The sequence below is a fragment of the Protopterus annectens genome, chromosome 5.part0, assembly GCF_019279795.1.
Source record: "Protopterus annectens isolate FY-2018-M chromosome 5.part0, PAN1.0, whole genome shotgun sequence".
NCBI classification, from domain to species: domain Eukaryota; kingdom Metazoa; phylum Chordata; order Ceratodontiformes; family Protopteridae; genus Protopterus; species Protopterus annectens.
Window position 1 is genome coordinate 751,249,800 of NC_056735.1, and position 20,511 is coordinate 751,270,310.

The window sequence follows — 20,511 nt, forward strand, 5'->3', positions numbered from 1 at the left end:
AGCCTGGAAAGTATAATACCTCTCATTCCTTGCTTGCAACAGAAGTTTCGATGGTTGGCAAAGGCTTGTCACCAAAACAAGGGACAGCCGTTCACATTACCCACAGCCAGGTAGACACTAACAACGGATGCATCAGATTATGCCTGGGGGGCCCACATGGCAGGAAGATGCATTCAGGGAACATGGACCTCAAACTAAATGCATCTACATATCAATCAAAAAGAGATGCTAGCTGTTCAAAATGCCCTGACAGCCTTCAAGGACCTACTTCATCCAGAACAACTACTGATAAATACAGACAACACCAAGGTCATGTGGTATATAAACAAGCAAGGGGGCACACATTCTTACCCCCTTTGCAGACTAGCCATGACTTTGTGGGACACAGCATTTCCTTACCAAGTACATCTGCAGGCACACTTCCTGCCACAAAGGAAAAATACTCTGGTAGACGATCTAAGCAGAAACCTCATGGATCCCCACGAGTGGCAGCTGGATCCACAAGTCTTCAGCATAATAACAAGGAAATGGGGATGCCCGGACATAGATCTATTTGCCTCCCCTCACAACTACTAACTAAAGAGATGCTCCACAAGGATTTATCACAGACAAGCATGGAAAATGGACACCCTATCCTTCAGCTGGAAAAACCTATCATTATATGCCTTTCCCCCTCTGCCTCTCCTCCCCAAGGTACTCCTAAAGGTCAGACAGGAGAAGCCAAAGATGATACTGATTGCACCAGACTGGCCCTGCCAGCAATGGTACCCAATATTAAGGAGCTTGTCTCAATGCCCAGCTTGGACCTTACCTCAAGTACTGCATCTACTGTCCCAGCAAAACAATCAGATCCTGCACAGCCAGCTCAGGACTTTAAACCTGGCAGCATGACAGAAAATGTAGTCATACAAAACACACCTCTCAACAAAGCTGTGATGGATGTCATTTTGAAAGCCATAAGGCCTAGGACTAGAAAATCTTATGCTGGAAAATGGAAGAGATTCTGCGCTTGGAACCAGGCACAAGGAACAGATACAGCTGTGCCAAATATTCCTCAGATTTTACAGTACTTAACTGAGATGCTGGACAAAGACCTATCTTTCTCATCTATTAAAATTCATGCCTCTGCCATTTCGGCTCATTACAATGCAGAGCCACCAATCTTTTCTCATCCCTTATTAAAACAGTACCTCAGAGGAGCCAAAAATTTAAGACCTCCAAGGAGATCACCAGTGCCTGCATGGGACCTCAACTATGTCTTGGAAAAACTCACCCTGCCTCTTTGAGCCAGCTGCTACTGCTGATGTAAAGTTTTTATCTTGGAAAACAGCTCTGCTCCTAGCAATAACTTCTGCAAGACAAGTTTCAGAGCTACAGGCACTCATGGCTGTGGAACCTTTTATCATTTTTTATCCAGACAGGGACTCCCTGAGGACAAACCCGACATTTATGCCTAAAGTGGTGTCCAGTGTGGCTCTTAACCAAACCATTCATCTGCCACTGTTTTATCCAAATCCACAGAACAAGGGGGAAAGAATTCTGCATTCTTTGGACATACACAGACAGCTTAGATTCTACTTGGACAGAACCAAAGTTTTTAGAAAGACACAGCAATTACTAGTGGCATATACTGCAGGATCACACGGAAAGGCCGTCTCAAAGCAGACTATTTCAAAGTGGATAGGCCATTGCATTCATTTCTGCTACTTATACCATGACAAGCCAGTGCCCAAGGGGCATTAGGCCACATTCCACCAGAGCTGAAGCCACTTCAGCCACCTTTCTCAGGGGAGTACTAACCAAGGACATTTTAGAGGCAGCTACTTGGAGTTCAGTGCACACCTTTACAAAGCACTATCATCTGCCACTCTTCTCTAAAGCCAGGGCAGGCTTTGCCACTGCAGTTCTGCAGGGTCTCATAGCCGCTCCTAATGCTGTTTAGCTCCAGCCTTCCAACCATAGCTTTTGGAATCTACCCAAATGTAATGACTGCAACAATGAAACACGAAGAACATAGTACAGTTGTGTACACTTACCATAAATGTAGATGTTCGAGTGTATTCACTGTTGCAGTCCAGGTTACCCACCCGCCATTCCCCCTTTTTCTTCTGATTGAACCTATCTTTCCTTCTCTGATTTATACAACCTATGTGGTGTATTTGCTTGTAGATGAAGGTAAAGTTTATATTGTTGCATGTAATTTTATATATAGATATAAATTTTGGCTACCCTTTTAGGGGGCACCTGACATCTGGGGCAAGAAAAACTAAAGGAAATGGCTGCTTCTTTTATACCCTTGACGACCTGACGTCAGGGAAGGGGTGATGACAGCCGACGCAACGACCCAAGAATTTGGAATTCAGGCCGACTGAGGGCAACCTGCCAGCAGGATTACCCAAATGTAATGACTGCAACAGTGAATACATTCGAACATCTACATTTATGGTAAGTGTACACAACTGTACTGTCTACAAAATTATGCTCTGGTCCATCAGCTTCACTGTAGTATCAGGAGTATTATCAGGTTCCTGAGGGTGGGCATGCTGTAAAATGGGTTTAAAATGGCCACACACTCTTTTTTTGTTGGTCACCTCATACATCAGTGAATCAAACAAATCTAACAAGATATTCTCTTGTCAAAAACAGACGTTTTCTTATGTGGAGGATAATGACAATATTGCTTTTTTAGACACTTGGCTTTATAAGGATTCCATCAACAAAAAAATTGAAAGCAAAATTTACAGGAAATCTTCCTTTCCAAACAAGTACCTGCATTATACCAGCTCCTACACCCCCATCACCAAAAGCGTGTTGTTGTTGTTAAGGGACAGTTTGTTAGAGCTGCATGTATGGTTTCTGACTTTGAATCTTTCTTGGATGAATCTGAGCACATTAAATTTTATGTTTTTGGCAAGAGAATATCCTGAAGAGAAGAGAATATGGTCACTGATTTGTCATATTTTGGTATCTGATACAGTTTTCGCTTGTTGTATCTTGGTAATGATTGCAGGACTGATGCAGTTTTGGTCAGTTTGTTTATTACCCAGTGTAACGTGGACAGTAACCAGATTAGAGATATTCTTTATAAAAGTTGGGCAATTTTGAAGGATGATAGCCAGATTGCTGGTAAAGTGAGTGAAACACCTCTTGTTGCCTTCAGGAAAGGGCAGAACTTTAAGTACTTGGTTGAGTATTTTGGCAGGAAAAGTGATCTTTCACATTTTAAGATGTTCAAGTGTGGGAGCTGTTTTATGTACACATTTATTCTTTGTTGGGAGCAATTTACTATTAATGGTTTTAAGTTTAAGATGAAAGATGCATGTAACTGCCTTACCAAGGGTGGTGTTTATTGCTGCTTTGTGTGACACTTGTTCAGCCTATTATGTAGGCAAAACTGAATGCCATTTTAAAGATTGTATATGGGAACAAAACAATGATATTAAGCAAAACAAAAAAAAAAAAGACAGCAATGCTGGAGATACTAGCACCTTTCCTGCACGTACCTTTTAAGTTTGTGGTTATAGAGAGCATGGCAATGGATCTGCGTCGTGTTCCCTAGCAGCTACTTTTAGAAAAACATGAATTATATTGGCACCTGCAATTAAATGCTGGTAGTTGGCCAGGGTGTAATGCTTTTACATCTAGTTCCTGTTTGTTAAAACCGAAGGCTTTAGAGAGAGATTATTTAAATGTTATTTAAATCTCATTTAAGAAGTATTTAAAGTTTTTTTTTTGTCCTATTTGGTTGCTTTAAATGTGTTTTGTCACTTTAAATTTTTTGCTTTGCTTAGAGCATGGCATCCAGGTGATCATGTAATTTCTATGATGTGAATTTTTTTTTTTTTTTACCATGTGACATTTTACCTGGTGCTATTTAAATAGAGTTCAAGCAATGTGTTGTATCTGAAGAAGTTTATATTAATGAAAGCACTAATCCACCGTTTTTGTACTGTTTTGCATTTTACTCCACCTTTACTGGTTGTTGTTACTGTCAAAGTCTCTGTGGCCTGCAGGTTTCTTATTTTTATTGGGGTTTTTTTTGCTTTTTTGTTTCAATACTAGTATTTTCCTAGCCGTTGTGAATTGTACTGCTGCAGTTCTCATCAAAAACTTATTGCAGTTGTGTGGGCAAACTTCCATTAACAGTAGATTGAATAAAAGGATCACTGCTGCACTGTAAACTCCTTCCCCACTACCTCCCTGAACTCTGGAATTGGAACCTGCATCTTTCTTACCTGCCCCCAACACACACTATAGAAGCAAGTTCTTGCTTGCTGAACTGTTATAAATGTACTCGACAGTTTCAGGCAGGTAGGGGTGCTTACTGCAGGCACATCTACACACATCTACACAAAACACACACAACACACGTAGCTGATTCCCAACAATTATGAAGTCTGTTGCAGAAGTAATCCTTCTCAGGTATCTACATGTCTGTGGTATAAATGTTGATCTTGCCTTTCCTGTACCAGGTGTGCACACTTTCACCTACTACTGTTTTGTGTACAAATTTAGAAAAAAAATCTGTTTGGAAGTCCCACTGTCTTTTGACTAGCAGAACTGGAATATGAAGCACCTTCAGTTTTGCAGTTGTGGAGATGTTTTTTGTCATCACATGCAGATGGAAATGTGATTTACACTTTGTCTTTTATGTTATTCAAAAATGCATATTGTACTGTGCCTGTTGACTAGTTTTTTTCCCCCTCCAACACTGTGACGTGTTCTGCATTTCAGGTCAGTCGTGTTGAAATTGCACCTTGGAAGAAATCTACCCCAGTTTGTCCAGAGCGTTCTAAAAGCACAACATCTGGGATTAATTGCAGGGATACAGAGGTAAAGAATAGCTTCTTACTAAAGAGTAAGAGGAAGTTAGTTGCTTAGTAGTAGATGTATTTGTAAGTGGCATTCCAGGGGATTTTATTAAGAATATGTCACTTAAGATTGATTATAAGGGGAAAGATACTTTGCTGCCAAAAGCTTTGAATGTAACAAACTAAATATTCTAAGCCCTGGTACTGTCACACCACAGCATCTTTCACTCCTCTAAGTGTAAGTATGCAAAAAAAAAAAAGCAAACCTTTCAGATCCTAATTACCTACTTTTAGTGCTAGCCTGCCCTTTAAACAAATACTGTAATGTAGGAAGGGGAAGCAGTGTAACTGAGAACAGTGATTAAGGTGTTGCACTGCAAAGCTAGAAACCTGGATCTTAGTTTAAATCTGATGTCTGCCTGCACCAATTTAGATATTGCTTCCCACAATTCACAGTGCATTGTTATTGTGCTGTATAATTTGTAGTCCAGAGTTGTTCTGCTTGCTTTGGAGCTCGGACCAGGTAAGTACCCTAGTGGAAAAATTTTCTTGTTGCTGTTAGTGTCTTTATAATTAAGGCTGCCATTGTGTTGTTTTGTAGGCGTCATATGACTGGGTGTGCTTTATGGTATGCCCATTACTAAGATAGAAGGCAGATGCTCTTGTGGTAGTCAAGTTCTTCATAAAAACTCTCATATCCTTCATGTATTCTACTTTGGACCAGAGCCATAACCTTGAAGGTTTAAGGTTTACTAGGATTAAAATAGTCAAGAAAAATGGAGCATTCTTCCCACAGATTTTTTAGGCATAAAGAGGCTCAAGGCCTGGACTAGAATCACTGTAGCATTTTCTAGTTCATCCCCAACCTTTGATGTCCCCCCTATGCAGAGCAGTTAGAAAAGTGACATCTGTAGAAGGTAATTGGAAATCCTGGAGTCGTGACTGCAGAATCCAATGTCCTTTCTCAGTTTGAGTGTGCATATCCAGGTGAGGTGCTTTTGCACCCCACACATCTGCAATATCGAAGGTATCTGTTAAAATACCTTTGGAGGTAATCACACCTTTAGATCAAGGTACACCCTTCTTGAGCCAAGAGCCTTTATGCAGAGTTTGGATAGATGCCCTATTTTGGGGACCTGTACCAAAAGCGTGCTTCATAATTTTAGAAAGGGAGGATTGTTAGCCTACTGTTTTAGCTAAGACATCCTTGATGAACCTCTCTCACTGTTAGCACAAGTTTTTGACATAGGACGAATTAGGCAGGGTTCTCAGCCTACTTATCACCAGCAAATATCCATGCCACTTTTTGTCGACAATAGTCAGTGTAACGAAATCACCTAGATCTAGTTTTTACACTGTTAAATGGCTAGGTCTGACACAAAACAGTAGTGTAACCAGTACTTATGTGCAGTACAGAAACCTGGGAAGTGAAAGTAGAGCAACCGAGGAAGCTAATAGTGATTGAGGTGAAGTGCCTGAGACTGGTGGTAGGTTGCATGCTGTAAGGCAGACTAAGACATGAGGACATCAGAGCAGAAGCCATAGTAGCTCCAGTTGCAGAAAAAACAAAGAACAGATTACAGTGGTTCGGGCACATGTGCAGTAAAGCAGAAAACAACCTGCTGAAAATGATTTGGGAAAGAAAGGAAGAAGGCATGAGGAGATGATGACATCAAGCAAAGGGGTAGATGGGTTTTATGAGAGAAGTCCTGTGACAGACATGACTGTTGAAGTGAGGTAGGAGAGTGGCATCAAATTAAGAAAGATGGTGACAGTTGAAACAACACTCCAACCCCATATAGAAAATGGGGAGGGGAAGAGTTATGATTGTTCTGCATGGAAAGGCTGAGGTCCAGGAATCTCATGTCTAGGCACAGACTTCCTTGATGACCACCCCAGCCACGTGGGCAGAAAAGGTTGTGCATAGGATGCCTGCCATAGACGCTCACAAAAGTTGCTTGGACCTCATTTAATTTGGTAGAGCTTCAGCCTCCCTCTCCCTATCCTGTTCCTCCACGCATGGCACTCCTTACCTCAAGGATTCCTTCAATTCCTGTGAGGCTTGCAGTCAAATGCAGATCAGCTTTCAGTGTCTGGAGTCTTCTCTGCTAGGCAAAAGATGGAACCCTCCCCAGAGAGAAATGACTCCTCAAAGAATGAGTGGGAAGAATTGGACCATGTTAATATCCTCCCAAGGACTAGACATTTGACACTTTACCCTCTGTTTCACTCAGAGAGGAAATCTTATTTGGAGGTGCTGTTCACAGAATGAGAGGAAATCTGATTTGGAGGTGCTGTTCACAGAATGAAAGTAAATGTTGGTCACAGCAAGGAAACTTTTGAGGGCACTGAGGTTTATGGTCTCCACAATTTTAATGGTTCTTTTGGCAAGGATACACATGTGAAGGCCATAGTGGTATGTAAGAAATACCTGCTGCCAACACTGCCAGTCCCTGGCAGTGATCATTATGGTGTCTTGTATTACAGAGGAGATATAATGGTTGTCCAGACTGCTCATGTAGAACCAAGGAATGTCATACATATTAGGAATCCCGTAATCATTCCTGAATCATGGATGTGTCAGACATAGGTTTGGGAGCACTTAATATGCTTCAAGATGCAAGATATTTAGGCTAAAAAGAAATCTGTAAATGTAAAGAAAATTATGACTTTCATTCAGGCATTTGAAGCCTTCATATCCATTTTGTCGGGGAGGATCTGATCTTGCAAATGACAATAGTAATACTGAAATGTTGGTATACCCACAGGCAAGGGTGACTCATTCTTATTACTTGTGTGGCTGTCTGTTACTTCCTGGGTGAGTGAACTCTTCATTTGCACATGACCTGAAGGGCAGTCTGCATTCTACTCCAGATAAACTCTGTAGTGGACCAGCTAAGCAGATCATCTGCAGATAACAAGAAATGGGTGTTACACAAGTTTTCTTTTAAGTTGGGCATAGATTGGGTGCTCTGGCTTCTGTTAGCAAAAGACTTCTGATGAAGCTCTGGTGTAGGGCAGCACACACACTTGAGCAGTAGGTGTCTTCTTCATCCAAACAGGTTTTTGTTATGCCATCCCTCTGGTTCATTTTCTCCACTGTGATCCAGAAGGTAAGAGAGAAGGAGTCAAGGGTGCTCCTAATAGTACCCTTTTGGTCTGGACTGTATTCGTTTTGCCTGCTTCTGCTGGCAAGGATGAAACTTTGTTGCTTTTGTAATTGGACCTTGCCTTGCAACAGGAGCATACTACACCCCAGACTAAACGCCTGCAGCACTTCCTGGAAGATTGAACTGTTTTGCCTTTTAGGCATCAGCTCACGGAGGATGTGCTACTAATGAGGAGACTAGAAAACCTGCAAAAAGGAAATCCTACTCATCCAAGTGGAAGAGGTTTTCCCTCTGGTGCCACATAAAGAATTGAGACTCTTGTTGCATCAGTTCCTTGATTTTGTAATACTTAAGTAAGCTTACTTTATGAACTTGATAACCTCCCAACTTCTGCCTCTCTCATTCCTCCTACTTTGGTACCCACTTCTGTCTGCACTTTTTAACTTAAAAGTGACCCTCCCAGTAATGATTACTACTGTGTTTGTAACAAAATATTCCATTTCCTTTGTTCTCTTTCTGTACTCCTGGGCTGAGCCTGAATATGATCCATCAGGTCAGTGCTCTATCCTGCTCAACTAATTAAAACAGAGAGGAATAAATTCAGGTCTGGCATTCTGCTGTGAAGGCACATTTGTCAGATGTTTCCACCTGCAGGCCTATGGATTATCACCTTGCATTCAGACTCTCTCTAAAGCATTTACATGGGGGGATCCTAGAAAGAGTATTGCTCCTATATGAGACTTTAATGTCCAAAAAAAAATGAGATCTCCCTCTTTTGAAGCACCTGCATTACAGCACCACCACCAAATATATAACCTGGGAAACTGCTTTACTTGCTAGTGCTTCATTCAGCTTGAATGATTTCAGATCTGCAGATCCTCATTCAGAGAGGCCGTCCTAGTTTTTCATAAGGTTCATAGGTAGGTACTAGGCTATAGGCTCAAGGGCCTACGTAAGCCTACCCAGCAAGGTTCCCTGGCTTACGCCACCCAAGAAAGTTATTTTCCTGTGCCACTGTCGAGCAGACACAGAAGTGATACCCAGGGTGTATTTTCTATTTCCCATCCACTCATCAAGATTTTTCTTAAAGAGTGCTAATGAAGAACTTTGCTTGACATAGATGTGTAGCCTGTTACAGAGTATGGGAAGTCTCTGGGACAGGAATCTATCCCTCCAGCATGTCCTTTTTATTGTGGTGACAAGGTTTAGGTCCCTAGAGCATGTAGCTCTGAGGGATTGGTATTTCTTTAAGTGTAGCATGTCCAACAGGTCTGGGTTTGATATAGCTTTATATGTTAGGCAAAGATCACCTCGGAGTAGGCGATATGCTACGAAGTAAAGCTAGAGTTTTTTGAAACGGCCAGTGCAGGGCATTTGTTTGAGGCCAGTAATCCTCTTTGTGAGGTACTTCTGTGGCCTTTCCAGCTGCTGCAGATGTCTTGCGAGGTACATTCCAAAAGGGGGGTTGTACACTATAATGGGTCTAATGAGTGTCGAGTAGAGGGGAACAGTGACCGCTTTTTTTTCCTGGATGAGAGCTCTTTTTATAGGATCATAGGTTAGTACTAGGCTAACTGCCCTTGCGAGCCATTGTAAGCCTAGCCAATTATCCCCTGTGAGACTCAAACCCTTTACTTTGTCTTTGTAAGGCAAACATCTTAACCACTGGGCCACCCTTTCCATTACTGTTAAATAAAGTCATAGTGGAGAACTGTAAAAAGACGAAGAATCTAAGTATGGCATGGCCAGACTACAAAAATGGCATTTGACAGTATCCCACACTCATGGATGAAAGAGTGCTTAAAAATGTGTAAGATACACCCTACACTGAAAGTATATCGCAACAACCATGAAACAGTGGCAAACCATTATGCAGTTAAGCCATGACACTATTATTCCAGAGATAAAAATTCAAAGGGGATAATTTTGATGAGGTGTGCCACGTAGAAGGACTTCCTAACTACTATTGCGATGTGACTATCAAAGGAGAGACTACTGTCCACCTGGATCCCAAGGTCTCTTATCACACATTCGGTGTTAAGTAGATTGCTGCCTATGTGGTAGTTCATGGGTACTGAGTTTTTACCAAAGAGGATGACACTGCACTTTTTGGCATTAAACTTGAGGCTATGGCTCTGACACCAGGAATCTGTCTCAGTGTGTCCCTTCTGTAGGATGTCCACATCATTTGGGGACTTGACTATGGCTCCTAGTTTGCAGTCATCTGTGAACTTCGTTAGCCAGAGGCCTTCTGTGTTATCCTGTACTTCAGAGAAGTAGATGCCAAACAGGAGAGATCCCAGGACTGAACCCTGTGGTACTCCACTTGTCACTGGTTTGTGGTCAGATTTGGAGTCTGCAACTTTTACAGTGTGGGTTCTGTCATTGAGCCAGTTGTCAACCCATCTTGTGACATAGGGATTTATACCTAGTTTACTGAGTTTAGCTATAATTCCAGAATGGGGGATGGTGTCAAAAGCCTTGGAGAGGTCAAGATAGGCTGTGTGAACCACCTTACCCTCATCTACAGCTTTGGTGACTGCCGCAAAGAAGTCGATCAGGTTCAGGAGGCATGATCTGCCTTTCACAAACCCGAACTGGGTGGGATCCAGAGTTTGGAGGTTACCTATGTCTTTGTTTATGAGTTCATGGTGATACGTTTCATGGCCTTGCAGACCAGGCTCACCAGGCTAATAGGGCAATAGTTCCCAGGATCAGTGGTGGCTCCCCCTTTGTTTAGTGGGATAACTGTTGCTGTGTGCCATTCGGTGGGCACAAAGCCTGATGCGAGGCTATTATTGAACATGGTGCTTAAGTGGGGAGCCAGTTCATTCTGAAGTTCATGTAAAACGCATCCTGGGGTGTTGTCCGGTCCCATGGATGGTGTGTTTTTGGCTTTAGAGAGTGCAGCTTTTACCTGCGTAGTTGTGATTACAGGGACTCTGCATTCTTCTTGTATAGATATTGTCCCTTTGGGGGGTGGGGGGGGTAAATGGGCCCTTTAGGGGGTGGGGTGGGGTAAAGCTGAACCTATCTGCCAGGATGTTGGCAATATCAGTTGGTTCTGTAATTTTCATGCCGTTGTGCTGTAACTCAGAGCAGATCTGGGTGTTGCCATCGAGATTCTTGACATAGCTGTAGAATGCTTTGTGGTTGTGACTATTTTGTTTTCATAGCTAGCTTTGGAGGATCTTATAAGGGATCTCAGCTTCTTACTGAGGCTGACCAGGGAGCTCCTCCACTCATGGGATTTTACTCTCTTGCAACAGTTTCTTCCTTCTGTTGTACAGTTTGTTTACGGCAGGGGACCACCAGCTTGGCTTCCTTTTTTTTGTAGGATAGCATTTTGGCTCTGTTTCGGATAGCACGATCCATGCACTCGTGTAAGTGCTTATAGAGTGCATTTGTGTGGGATCCAGCTGTTGTAACTGTATTGTCCATCTGCATGGGTGTCATGAAGATCACCACTTCTGTCTTAAGAAGCATGAAGTTGGCTTTGGAGAAATTCTTTACCATGGTTTCCTTAATGGGTGGTGGGGGCAGGATGTGGATATCAAGGGTGATTAGCTTATGGTCGGAACGGACTGAGGAGTTGGCTTCAGGTGTGGGACACCGGTCAGTCATGTTGGTAATGACTAGGTCTAGGATATTGTTGCCCCTGGTGGGGGTGTGGATAAGTTGATCCAGGGCATTGGAGTTTATGAATTCTAGAAAGTGTTGAGCTAAGGAGTTGGTACACAAGTAGTTTTCCCAGTTAATGGTGGGGTACTTGAAGTTGCCCATTATTAGGGTATTTGTTTGAACCCTAATATGTTCCAGTACAGCAAGAAAAGAGGAGTGGGAATCCTGGGGCATGGTGGGGGATATGTAGCAAGCTACAATTTGGATTGCAGTTTTGCCAAGAGTTAATTGCACTTGGATAACCTCGGATGCATTATGCTGAGCAACTAGCCTGGTGTAGATATCCTTAATGAATATGGACACACCTCCACCTTTGGTGTTTCGGTCCAGGTTACATGGCCGAAAAGTGGTATGAGTTATAGCCTGGTAGTGCAGGGGTGCTCTCTGGAGCCTTGAACCAGGTCTCGGTCACTGCACAGATATCGATGTTCTTCATTGTAAGGAGTGCCATCTAGTGAGTGCATTTTGAGATTTAGACTTCTAGCATTAAGTAGCATTACCCTCAGTTTTTGCTTGCCTGTTTCTGTTACGGTGCTGAATTTGTCATTTGAACCTTGCCTAAAAAAGGCACTATAGGGGCGGTAAGAGCCTTAGCCAGTATCCAGAATACCAGGGGTGACAGGTGCAGGCCATCTGTGGCAAAGCATCGTGGTCTGTCGACCATGTCATCCCAAGCAGACAGATTCTGGATCCCCTTAGAATGACACCAGAAGCTTAGCCAATTGTTGAAGTCAGTCATTTTGTCCTTGTACTGCGGTATCATTCTGGGCGATGGCAGAGTGCTACTCAGGGCTAGGGTCATACCTGCCTGGCCTACAAGATCAGAGAGCTCTTCCATGTCTCTTCATGTAGTCCAGAGGTACGTCTCAGGTTATTTACACCAACACGGACAATGACAGAGTCATATTTGTACTTGTTGTGGAGTGACCTGAGTGTGTGGGTTATGTGGTGGATCCTGGCACCTGACAAGCAGCTGACAGTAACCTTCTGGTGAGTGGGACATCAGTGTGCCTGCCTATAGAGTCACCTATGACTAGTGTGTTGGGTACGTTGATGTCCTTCAAGGATGCATCTGCAGTCCTAACATATGGGTTGTCCTGCCTCAGGCAGCCCTTCGGTCGGCCGGATTCCAAAGTCTGGGTCTGGCCTCGGCTGATGTCGCACTTCACCCGACGTCATAGCTTCTGGGGTATAAAGGCATCAGCCGACACCATTTTCCCCAGTCTTTCTTGCCGCGCGGTGCCCGAAGCAGAAGCTGTTCGCAAGTGCCGGTCGGTCAGATCCAGAGATTTCTACTACCGAAGACTTCTAAAAAAGCTAAGTACCCCGTTGGGGACTCTTTCTTGCCTCAGCCGATGTCAGACAAAGTAAATAATTGTTTAACTTGTGGGAAACAAATACCTCATAAGGATTTCCACTCTTACTGCCTTCCTTGCTTAGGCCCAGACCACGACGTATCAGCTTGTTTAGCCTGTGCTTCCTTCAACCGACGGACACTTAGACTTCGGTCGGAGTTTGCAGAAGAGTTTTTTGGTCCCGCTTTTGCATATAAAATGCCGTCGGAGACTCCGACTACACAATTAGCTAAAAAACGCAAGGAAAAGGACCGACACTCGTGGCCCGCGGTTTCGGCTGAAACCACGGTTAGGCCTACCGCGAGTGTCTCTGTTTCGGCTGAAACCGAGACCTCGGTTCTCCCTTCGGCCGAAAGCATGCCTCCGATAACCGAGGCCACACAGGCCATGGCTGAATCGGCTACAGAAATTACTGCTGCAGAAGCAGGCACCCAGGATTTGTCTGACACTATTCCTTTAGACATCTCTACTCCTGCACGTGGGGCTGCTAGACCCCCTGCTTCTATGTCTATCAAGGCCTTTTCCAGGGCTAAAGCAGCCAAAATTTCCAAGGTCTTACCTACAAAAGCTCCCTCTCACAGGCCTACTTCTAGTTCCCAGATTCTCAGCCTTGCTGAGGACCTTATTTCTTTGATCAGGGGATCCCAACCTCACCCATACAGGGCCTCTCAACCCCCTCCTGATAAGAGGCCTAGGACTGAACCCCCTGAACCTCTCTCTTCAGACTATTCCTCGGATGGCTCAGATTTATCTTACCATCAGGAAGGCCCTTACTCACCTTATGAGGATTCTGATGCAGAAGACTCCATTCCTTCTGCTTCTCCTCCAGAAGAATTTTCATTTGGGGAAACCCTACACTCAATGAGGGAACACTTCCAATGGCAGGGCCAGGATTTTTCTGATTCAAGGAAAAGGCTAAGGACTTTTTTACACTTACCACAGCATAGGCCTTTAGCCATACCCCCTGTACTATCAGTTGTTGATGATGCATATAATGATGCCAGTACTGCCCCTGATTCTCTTCCTCCGGCCCCTGCCAAACCTGACAGATACTACAGGGTCCCGGACTCTCACTACCACTTGTATAAGGCTCATGTTGCAGACCCAGAAACCATTTCTCAGGGCCCTAAAGGTGTTGCAGCTGCCTCTGAAAGGGAATCTAGAGCATTAGAGAGATGGGGTAAAAAGGTTTATACATCTGCTACTCTTTCTGCCAGGGCCTTAAACTGTCAATTTCACATGATACAGTACCAGGAATTTTTGTTAGACCAGCTAAATAAAAAACTGTCCTCTCCTGAACCTATAGACTGTAAGTCCCTTCAGGATTTGGTACATAATTCTCAGCAGGTCAGTAATAATTTTTTAAAATGTGGCTATGATGCACTGGAGGCTTCTTTTAGATCAGCTATGACTGGAGCAGTGATTCGAAGGCATGCCTGGTTAAAAGAACAATCCTTACCAGACCATGTTAAGTCAAAACTCCTAGATGCTCCTATGGAGAAACAAAGTTTGTTTGGCTCCCCTGCACAGGAGGTTCTAAAGAAAGTGGAAGAAAAAGCAAAATCTGTCCAAACAGTCAAGGATTTTTTGCAGGTCCAACCTCCGAGGTTTAGCAGAAATTGGCCCTCAAAGAATTGGTCCTTTCCAGACACCTCCAGAGCACAGAGAGGCAGAAATAGACGCCCAAGAGGCAGAAGTCAATCAAGGGGTGCCTACAGGGGTCGTCAATGGCAACCTGCCAACCAGAGAAGTGCTGCCACAGCTGCGACTACAACCACTTCTACAGGACAGACACAATGACTTGGCTCTGATTCCGCCTACCAGGGAACAACTGGAAGCACCCTTGGGTGGAAAGCTAGCTTTATTTTCAGAAAACTGGTATTGCATTACAGGAGACAAATGGACTTTACAAACAATAGACAAGGGCTACAGGTTTCACTTCCACACTCTACCAAAAAAGAGAGGAATGCCAAACCTTCCACCAAGCCAAAAAACAGAGGCTCTAAAACAAATCAACAGCTTACTAAGGATGAGAGCAATAGAAAAGGTACCATCTATGGAACAAGGCCAAGGATTTTACTCCAGACTATTCCTTGTACCAAGAAAAGAAAATCAGTGGAGACCTATTCTCGACTTGTCCGCACTGAACACATACCTCATTGTTCCAAAATTCAAAATGCTGACCCTCCAGCAACTTCTTCCCATGTTGGGCAAGGAGTCTTGGCTGGTGACTCTAGATCTCAATGAGGCATACCTGCACGTCCCTATACGACCAGATTGCAGAAGACACCTCAGATTTCTTGCAGGATCAGAGCATTATCAATTCTCAGCATTGCCCTTTGGCTTATCTACTGCGCCCAGAGTATTCAAGAAATGCCTGGCATCAGTAATTGCTCATTGCAGGCTTCAGGGAATTCAAATTTACCCATACCTGGACGACTGCCTAATACAAGCGGACAACAAGACAAAATTAATAAAGGATTTGGCCAATGTCATACAACTGTTGCAAGCCTTGGGATACACAGTCAACATTCAAAAGTCAAGGCTAGTACCATCCCAAAGGATAACATTTTTGGGTGCAGAACTGGATACAACAACTCGGATGGCTTTTCTCACAGAGGAAAAACAAAAGCAACTACCAGTCTATTTCATGGCATTAACAACACAAACTCAGCTTACTGCAAGGAAAGTCCTGCAAGCCCTGGGTTACATGGCATCCTGCATAATATTGATCCCACATGCCAGGCTGCATATGAGAAAGTTACAATGGTACCTAAGGAATGTATGGTCTCAACACAAGCACAGTCTAGAAGCCCAGATACCAATCATTCCATGTCTGAAAAAAGAATTCCTGTGGTGGGCTCAGGCCTGTCAGATAAACAGAGGATTGCCTTTCCACAAACCACATCCAAGCCAGACCATCACCACGGACGCCTCAGACCTAGGCTGGGGGGCACACATGGAAGACAAGTGTATACAAGGCCTATGGTCCCAAGACCAGCTGAATCTACACATAAATCTAAAGGAGATGCTGGCAGTGAAACATGCAATCGAGGCTTTCAGACCATTCCTCCAACAAGGACACCTGCTGATAAGGACGGACAATACCACAGTCATGTGGTACATCAACAAACAGGGAGGTACACACCCATACCCTCTATGCCGGATGGCAATGGACCTGTGGAATTTGGCCCTCAATCTCAACATTCAACTGCAGGCCAGATTTGTACCAGGAAAAGAAAATTCACTAGCAGACAGCTTAAGCAGAACTACCACGGATGCTCACGAATGGATGCTGCATCCAGATATCTTCAAAACCATAACAAAAAAATGGGGAATGCCAGAGATAGACCTGTTCGCCTCCCCACACAACCACCAATTGAAGAAATTCTGCTCAAGAGTATACCACCCACTTGCCTGGAGGGTGGACTCCCTTTCTTTCAGCTGGAAGGGCCTGACAGCATATGCCTTTCCACCTCTTCCTTTGATGTACAAAGTCCTACTGAAGATCAGAGAGGAACAGCCAAAGGTAATTCTGATAGCTCCAGACTGGCCAAGACAACATTGGTACCCGCTACTGAGAAGCATGTCTCGGACACACTCATGGCCTCTACCTCTATGTCCCTTACTTCTAACGCAGAAAAACTACAAGACCCTGCATCCAAACTTGAAAACACTGCAGCTAACTGCTTGGAATATTGCATAAAACAAAACCAACCAGATTTATCTCAGAGGGTTAAGGACATTATCCTGGAGGCTCGCAGACCCTCCACAAGGAAAACATATTCAGCCAAATGGAAAAGATTCCTCATTTGGAGTGCAGCAAAGGGAGAAAATGTCTCACTGGCAAACATAGCACACATCCTGGAATACTTAGCAGAACTGTTCCACAATGGCCTGTCCTACTCCTCCATTAAGATTCATGCATCAGCAATTTCAGCAGAGTACAACATGGATCCTCCTGTCTTCTCTCATCCTCTACTCAGGCAGTTCTTGAGAGGTATCAAAAACGTAAAGCCTCCAAGGAAACCACCTCTGCCTGCATGGGATCTCAACTTTGTGCTGGAAAAATTAACACTCCCTCCTTTTGAACCAGCAGCAACAGCAGACTTACAGTTCTTATCTTGGAAAACTGCATTCCTGCTAGCAATCACTTCGGCAAGAAGGGTATCTGAGTTACAGGCATTAATGGCAGTACAGCCTTTCCTTATCTTCCATCAGGATAGAGTGTCTCTGAGAACCAATCCTACTTTTATGCCAAAGGTGGTCTCCAGGGTATCCTTGAACCAAGCTATACATTTACCTACATTCTTCCCCAACCCACAGAACAGGGGGGAAAGACTACTACACACCTTGGATGTACACAGACAACTACGCTACTATCTGGACAGAACTAAGGCCAGCAGAAAAACTGACCAGCTTCTGGTAGCATATGCAACAGGAGTGCAAGGAAAAGCAATTTCAAAACAGACAATCTCAAAATGGATAGGAAATTGCATTAGATTCTGCTACTCTTTTCATGGAAAGACAGCTCCTGAAAATATCAGGCCTCACTCCACAACAGCTACAGCCACCACTACAGCTTTCCTACGAGGAGTGGCTACCAAAGACATTTTAGAAGCTGCTACTTGGAGCTCCGTGCATACATTTGCCAAGCATTATAACCTTCCTTTATACTCCAGATCCCGAGCAGGTTTTGCAACTGCTGTTTTGTGAGGAATCTTAACTACGCCATCATTATCTTAGTGCCTCCTCCCCCAGTTTGGCTATGGTATTCTATCCATATGTTAGGACTGCAGATGCATCCTTGAAGGACATAGTACAGTTTTGTACCTACCATAAATGTAGATGTCCGATAGGTATGCATCTGCAGTCAGGATTACCCACCCTCCTTCCCCTCTGTGGTATTCCTTGGGTACTTATCTCTCTTTTAGCTAGCTAGGGGAATCTATTATGGTGTATTTGTTTGTATGTACATATGTATATATATATATATATATATATATATATATATATATATATATATTTTGCTTTCTACTGTTTGGAATTTTCTACATTTATCCAAATTTAGCCTTCCTAGAGGGCACCTGGCATCTGGGGCAAGAAACACTGAGGAAAATGGCATCGGCTGATGCCTTTATACCCCAGAAGCTATGACGTCGGGTGAAGTGCAACATCAGCCGAGGCCAGACCCAGACTTTGGAATCCGGCCAACCGAAGGGCTGCCTGAGGCAGGACAACCCATATGTTATGACTGCAGATGCATACCTATCGGACATCTACATTTATGGTAGGTACAAAACTGTACTTTTTGCCTTATTGGCTGTGGTTGAGTGGCACACTGAGTCTGTGGGCTGTGTGTCATTTTGGTTGTATTGGGGGATGGAGGTTGCTTGCATGTCTGCTTTGGAGGTCTCTGTTGCTTAGACAGATTATTATTGAGAGCCTCCGCAAATGTTTGTTATTGTGTGTGGATGTTGGTGGTGTAGATTTAGTGAGACTATGTGATGAGCGTGGTGCAAATGTTTACCTTCTCCTCTTGACTGTCAAGTTCACTCTTGGTTGGAGAGAGCTTTACCTCCAGTTTGGCTAGATAAATGCATCTCTCACAGGTTGTAGTGTTGGGTGGTAGGAGGAGAGGGTTGTCTGTGTACATGAGGCAATTTCTACATTGCCTCAAGATGCCCAGATTCATCAGATAGACAGGAGAGAACACTGGGAGCTGACCCTTGGGCATGCCTGAATAAAAAGCTATTTTCCTCTAGATAAGTGAGGAAAGTGAGTACAAGAGCTGTTTTTCTCTAAGCAAGTGAGAAAAGTAAGTACAAAAACTGTTTTAATCTAGGTAATGAGGAAGGTAGAGTGCTGTAGTAATTAGTAGCTTATTTAGTGCTAACAAGATGTTCATCGTGCTTCACTGTTGCAGTCATTACAGTTGGGTTATCCTGCTGGCAGGCTACCTGCAGTCGGCCTGAATTCCAAAGTCTAGGTCCGGCATTGGTTGCTGTCACCTCCTCCCTGACGTCAGTGCGCCAGGGGTATAAAAGATGCAGCCGACGCCATTTTCTCCAGTCTTTCTTGCCGCGCGGTGCCCGAAGCAAAAGCAGTTCGCAAGTGCCGGTCTGCCGACTCCTGAGATTTTCGTGTTCGAATTTCGGATCCGAAGTCTTCATTAAAAGCCAAGTACCCCATTGGGGAAACTTTTTTCTTGCTCCAGACCGATGTCAGAAAAAGTTAATAATTGTATTTCTTGTGGGAAGCAGATACCTCATAAGGGCTTCCATTCTTACAGTATTCCTTGCCTAGGCCCTGATCACGACGTTGCTAATTGTCAGTTTTGTGCTAGATTTAACCAACGCACTATTAAGCTTTGGTACGACTTTGCATTTCACTATTTTGACAGAAGATTTAATTACACGATGTCATCGGATAGCCATCCGACTACCGCAATTCAAAAGAAACGCAAAGAAAAAGACACACATCTGAGGTTCAAAACTGATGACGAGGCTTCTTCTAAGCCATTCGCTGGTTCTCAGTGAGGCGCTTTCGCAGCCCCTGACACCCACTACTTTAGAGCTGCAGGCTGCTTCCGTCTCGCACATGGAGCCGACTAGGCTGCTGGAAACTCAGGGTATTGGAACCTCGGAAACTATTCCCTCAGATGAGTCTGGAGCCTCTGAGCAGGCATCGGCTTCTGAGGGTGTTTCCAGGCCTACACAGTTATATGTTAAACGACTTCAGCTTCAAAGACTAAAGCACCTCTAAAGACAAAGAAACAAGTACAACAGCCCCATGGACAGGCCTCCATGCCTAAAAAACAGGTGCTCAAAATGGCCGAAGACCTAATTACTTTGATCAGGGGTTCCCATCCCATTCCTGATAAGAGGCCTAGGCAAGAGACAGAATATGAATCTTCAGATCAGGTTTCCATTTCTTCTGATTCCTCAGGAATACTCTCTTCCTCCTTATGAGGATTCTGATGCTGAAGAATCTATCCCTTCAGCCTCTCCTCCAGAGGATTATTCTTTAGGGGAAATAAGATTTACACTTCTGCTACCTTCGCTATAAGGGCTTTAAATTGTCAGTTTCATATGCTTAAATATCAGCAATATATTATGTCACTGCTTTAACAGAAAATGTTGATAAATTCTGAATGTGCAGAAAACGAAGAAATGCAGGATTTATTGCATGCAGCTGAACAAGTGGGAAAGCATACTTTGCAATGTGGTTTTGATTCTCTGGAGGCCTCCTGCAGGGCCGCTGTTACAGGTTCTGTCATTAGGAGGCATGCTTGGTTAAAGGAACAGAATCTGCCTGATCATGTTAAAGCAAACTTATTAGATGCTCCATTACAGCATGATACCTTGTTTGGTGTTAAAGCAAAAGAGGTATTGAAGAAAATGGAGGACAAAGCTAAATCTATGCAAACAGTCAAGGATTTTCTTACAGGCGCAACCTCCAAGATTTAGCAGGCACTGGCCTACAAAGAATTGGTCCTTTCCAGTGTCAGACAGCCACAAAGAGACAGAGGCAGATACAGATGCCCTAGAGGCA

The 20,511-nt window shown here is 43.8% G+C and overlaps 1 protein-coding gene across 2 annotated transcripts in view; it reads left to right on the forward strand.

Moving 5' to 3' along the window:
- Positions 1 to 20,511, forward strand: part of MSANTD4 (Myb/SANT DNA binding domain containing 4 with coiled-coils) — a 268,707-nt gene that overhangs the window by 206,139 nt on the left and 42,057 nt on the right. The window contains exon 2 of one of the 2 annotated variants that reach the window (XM_044072598.1): positions 4,735 to 4,833. The exons of the other annotated variant lie outside the window; for it this stretch is intronic. Coding sequence (XP_043928533.1) covers positions 4,735 to 4,833 — 99 coding nt within the window. The remainder of the gene's footprint in view (positions 1 to 4,734; positions 4,834 to 20,511) is intronic. 2 annotated transcript variants of the gene reach the window in all.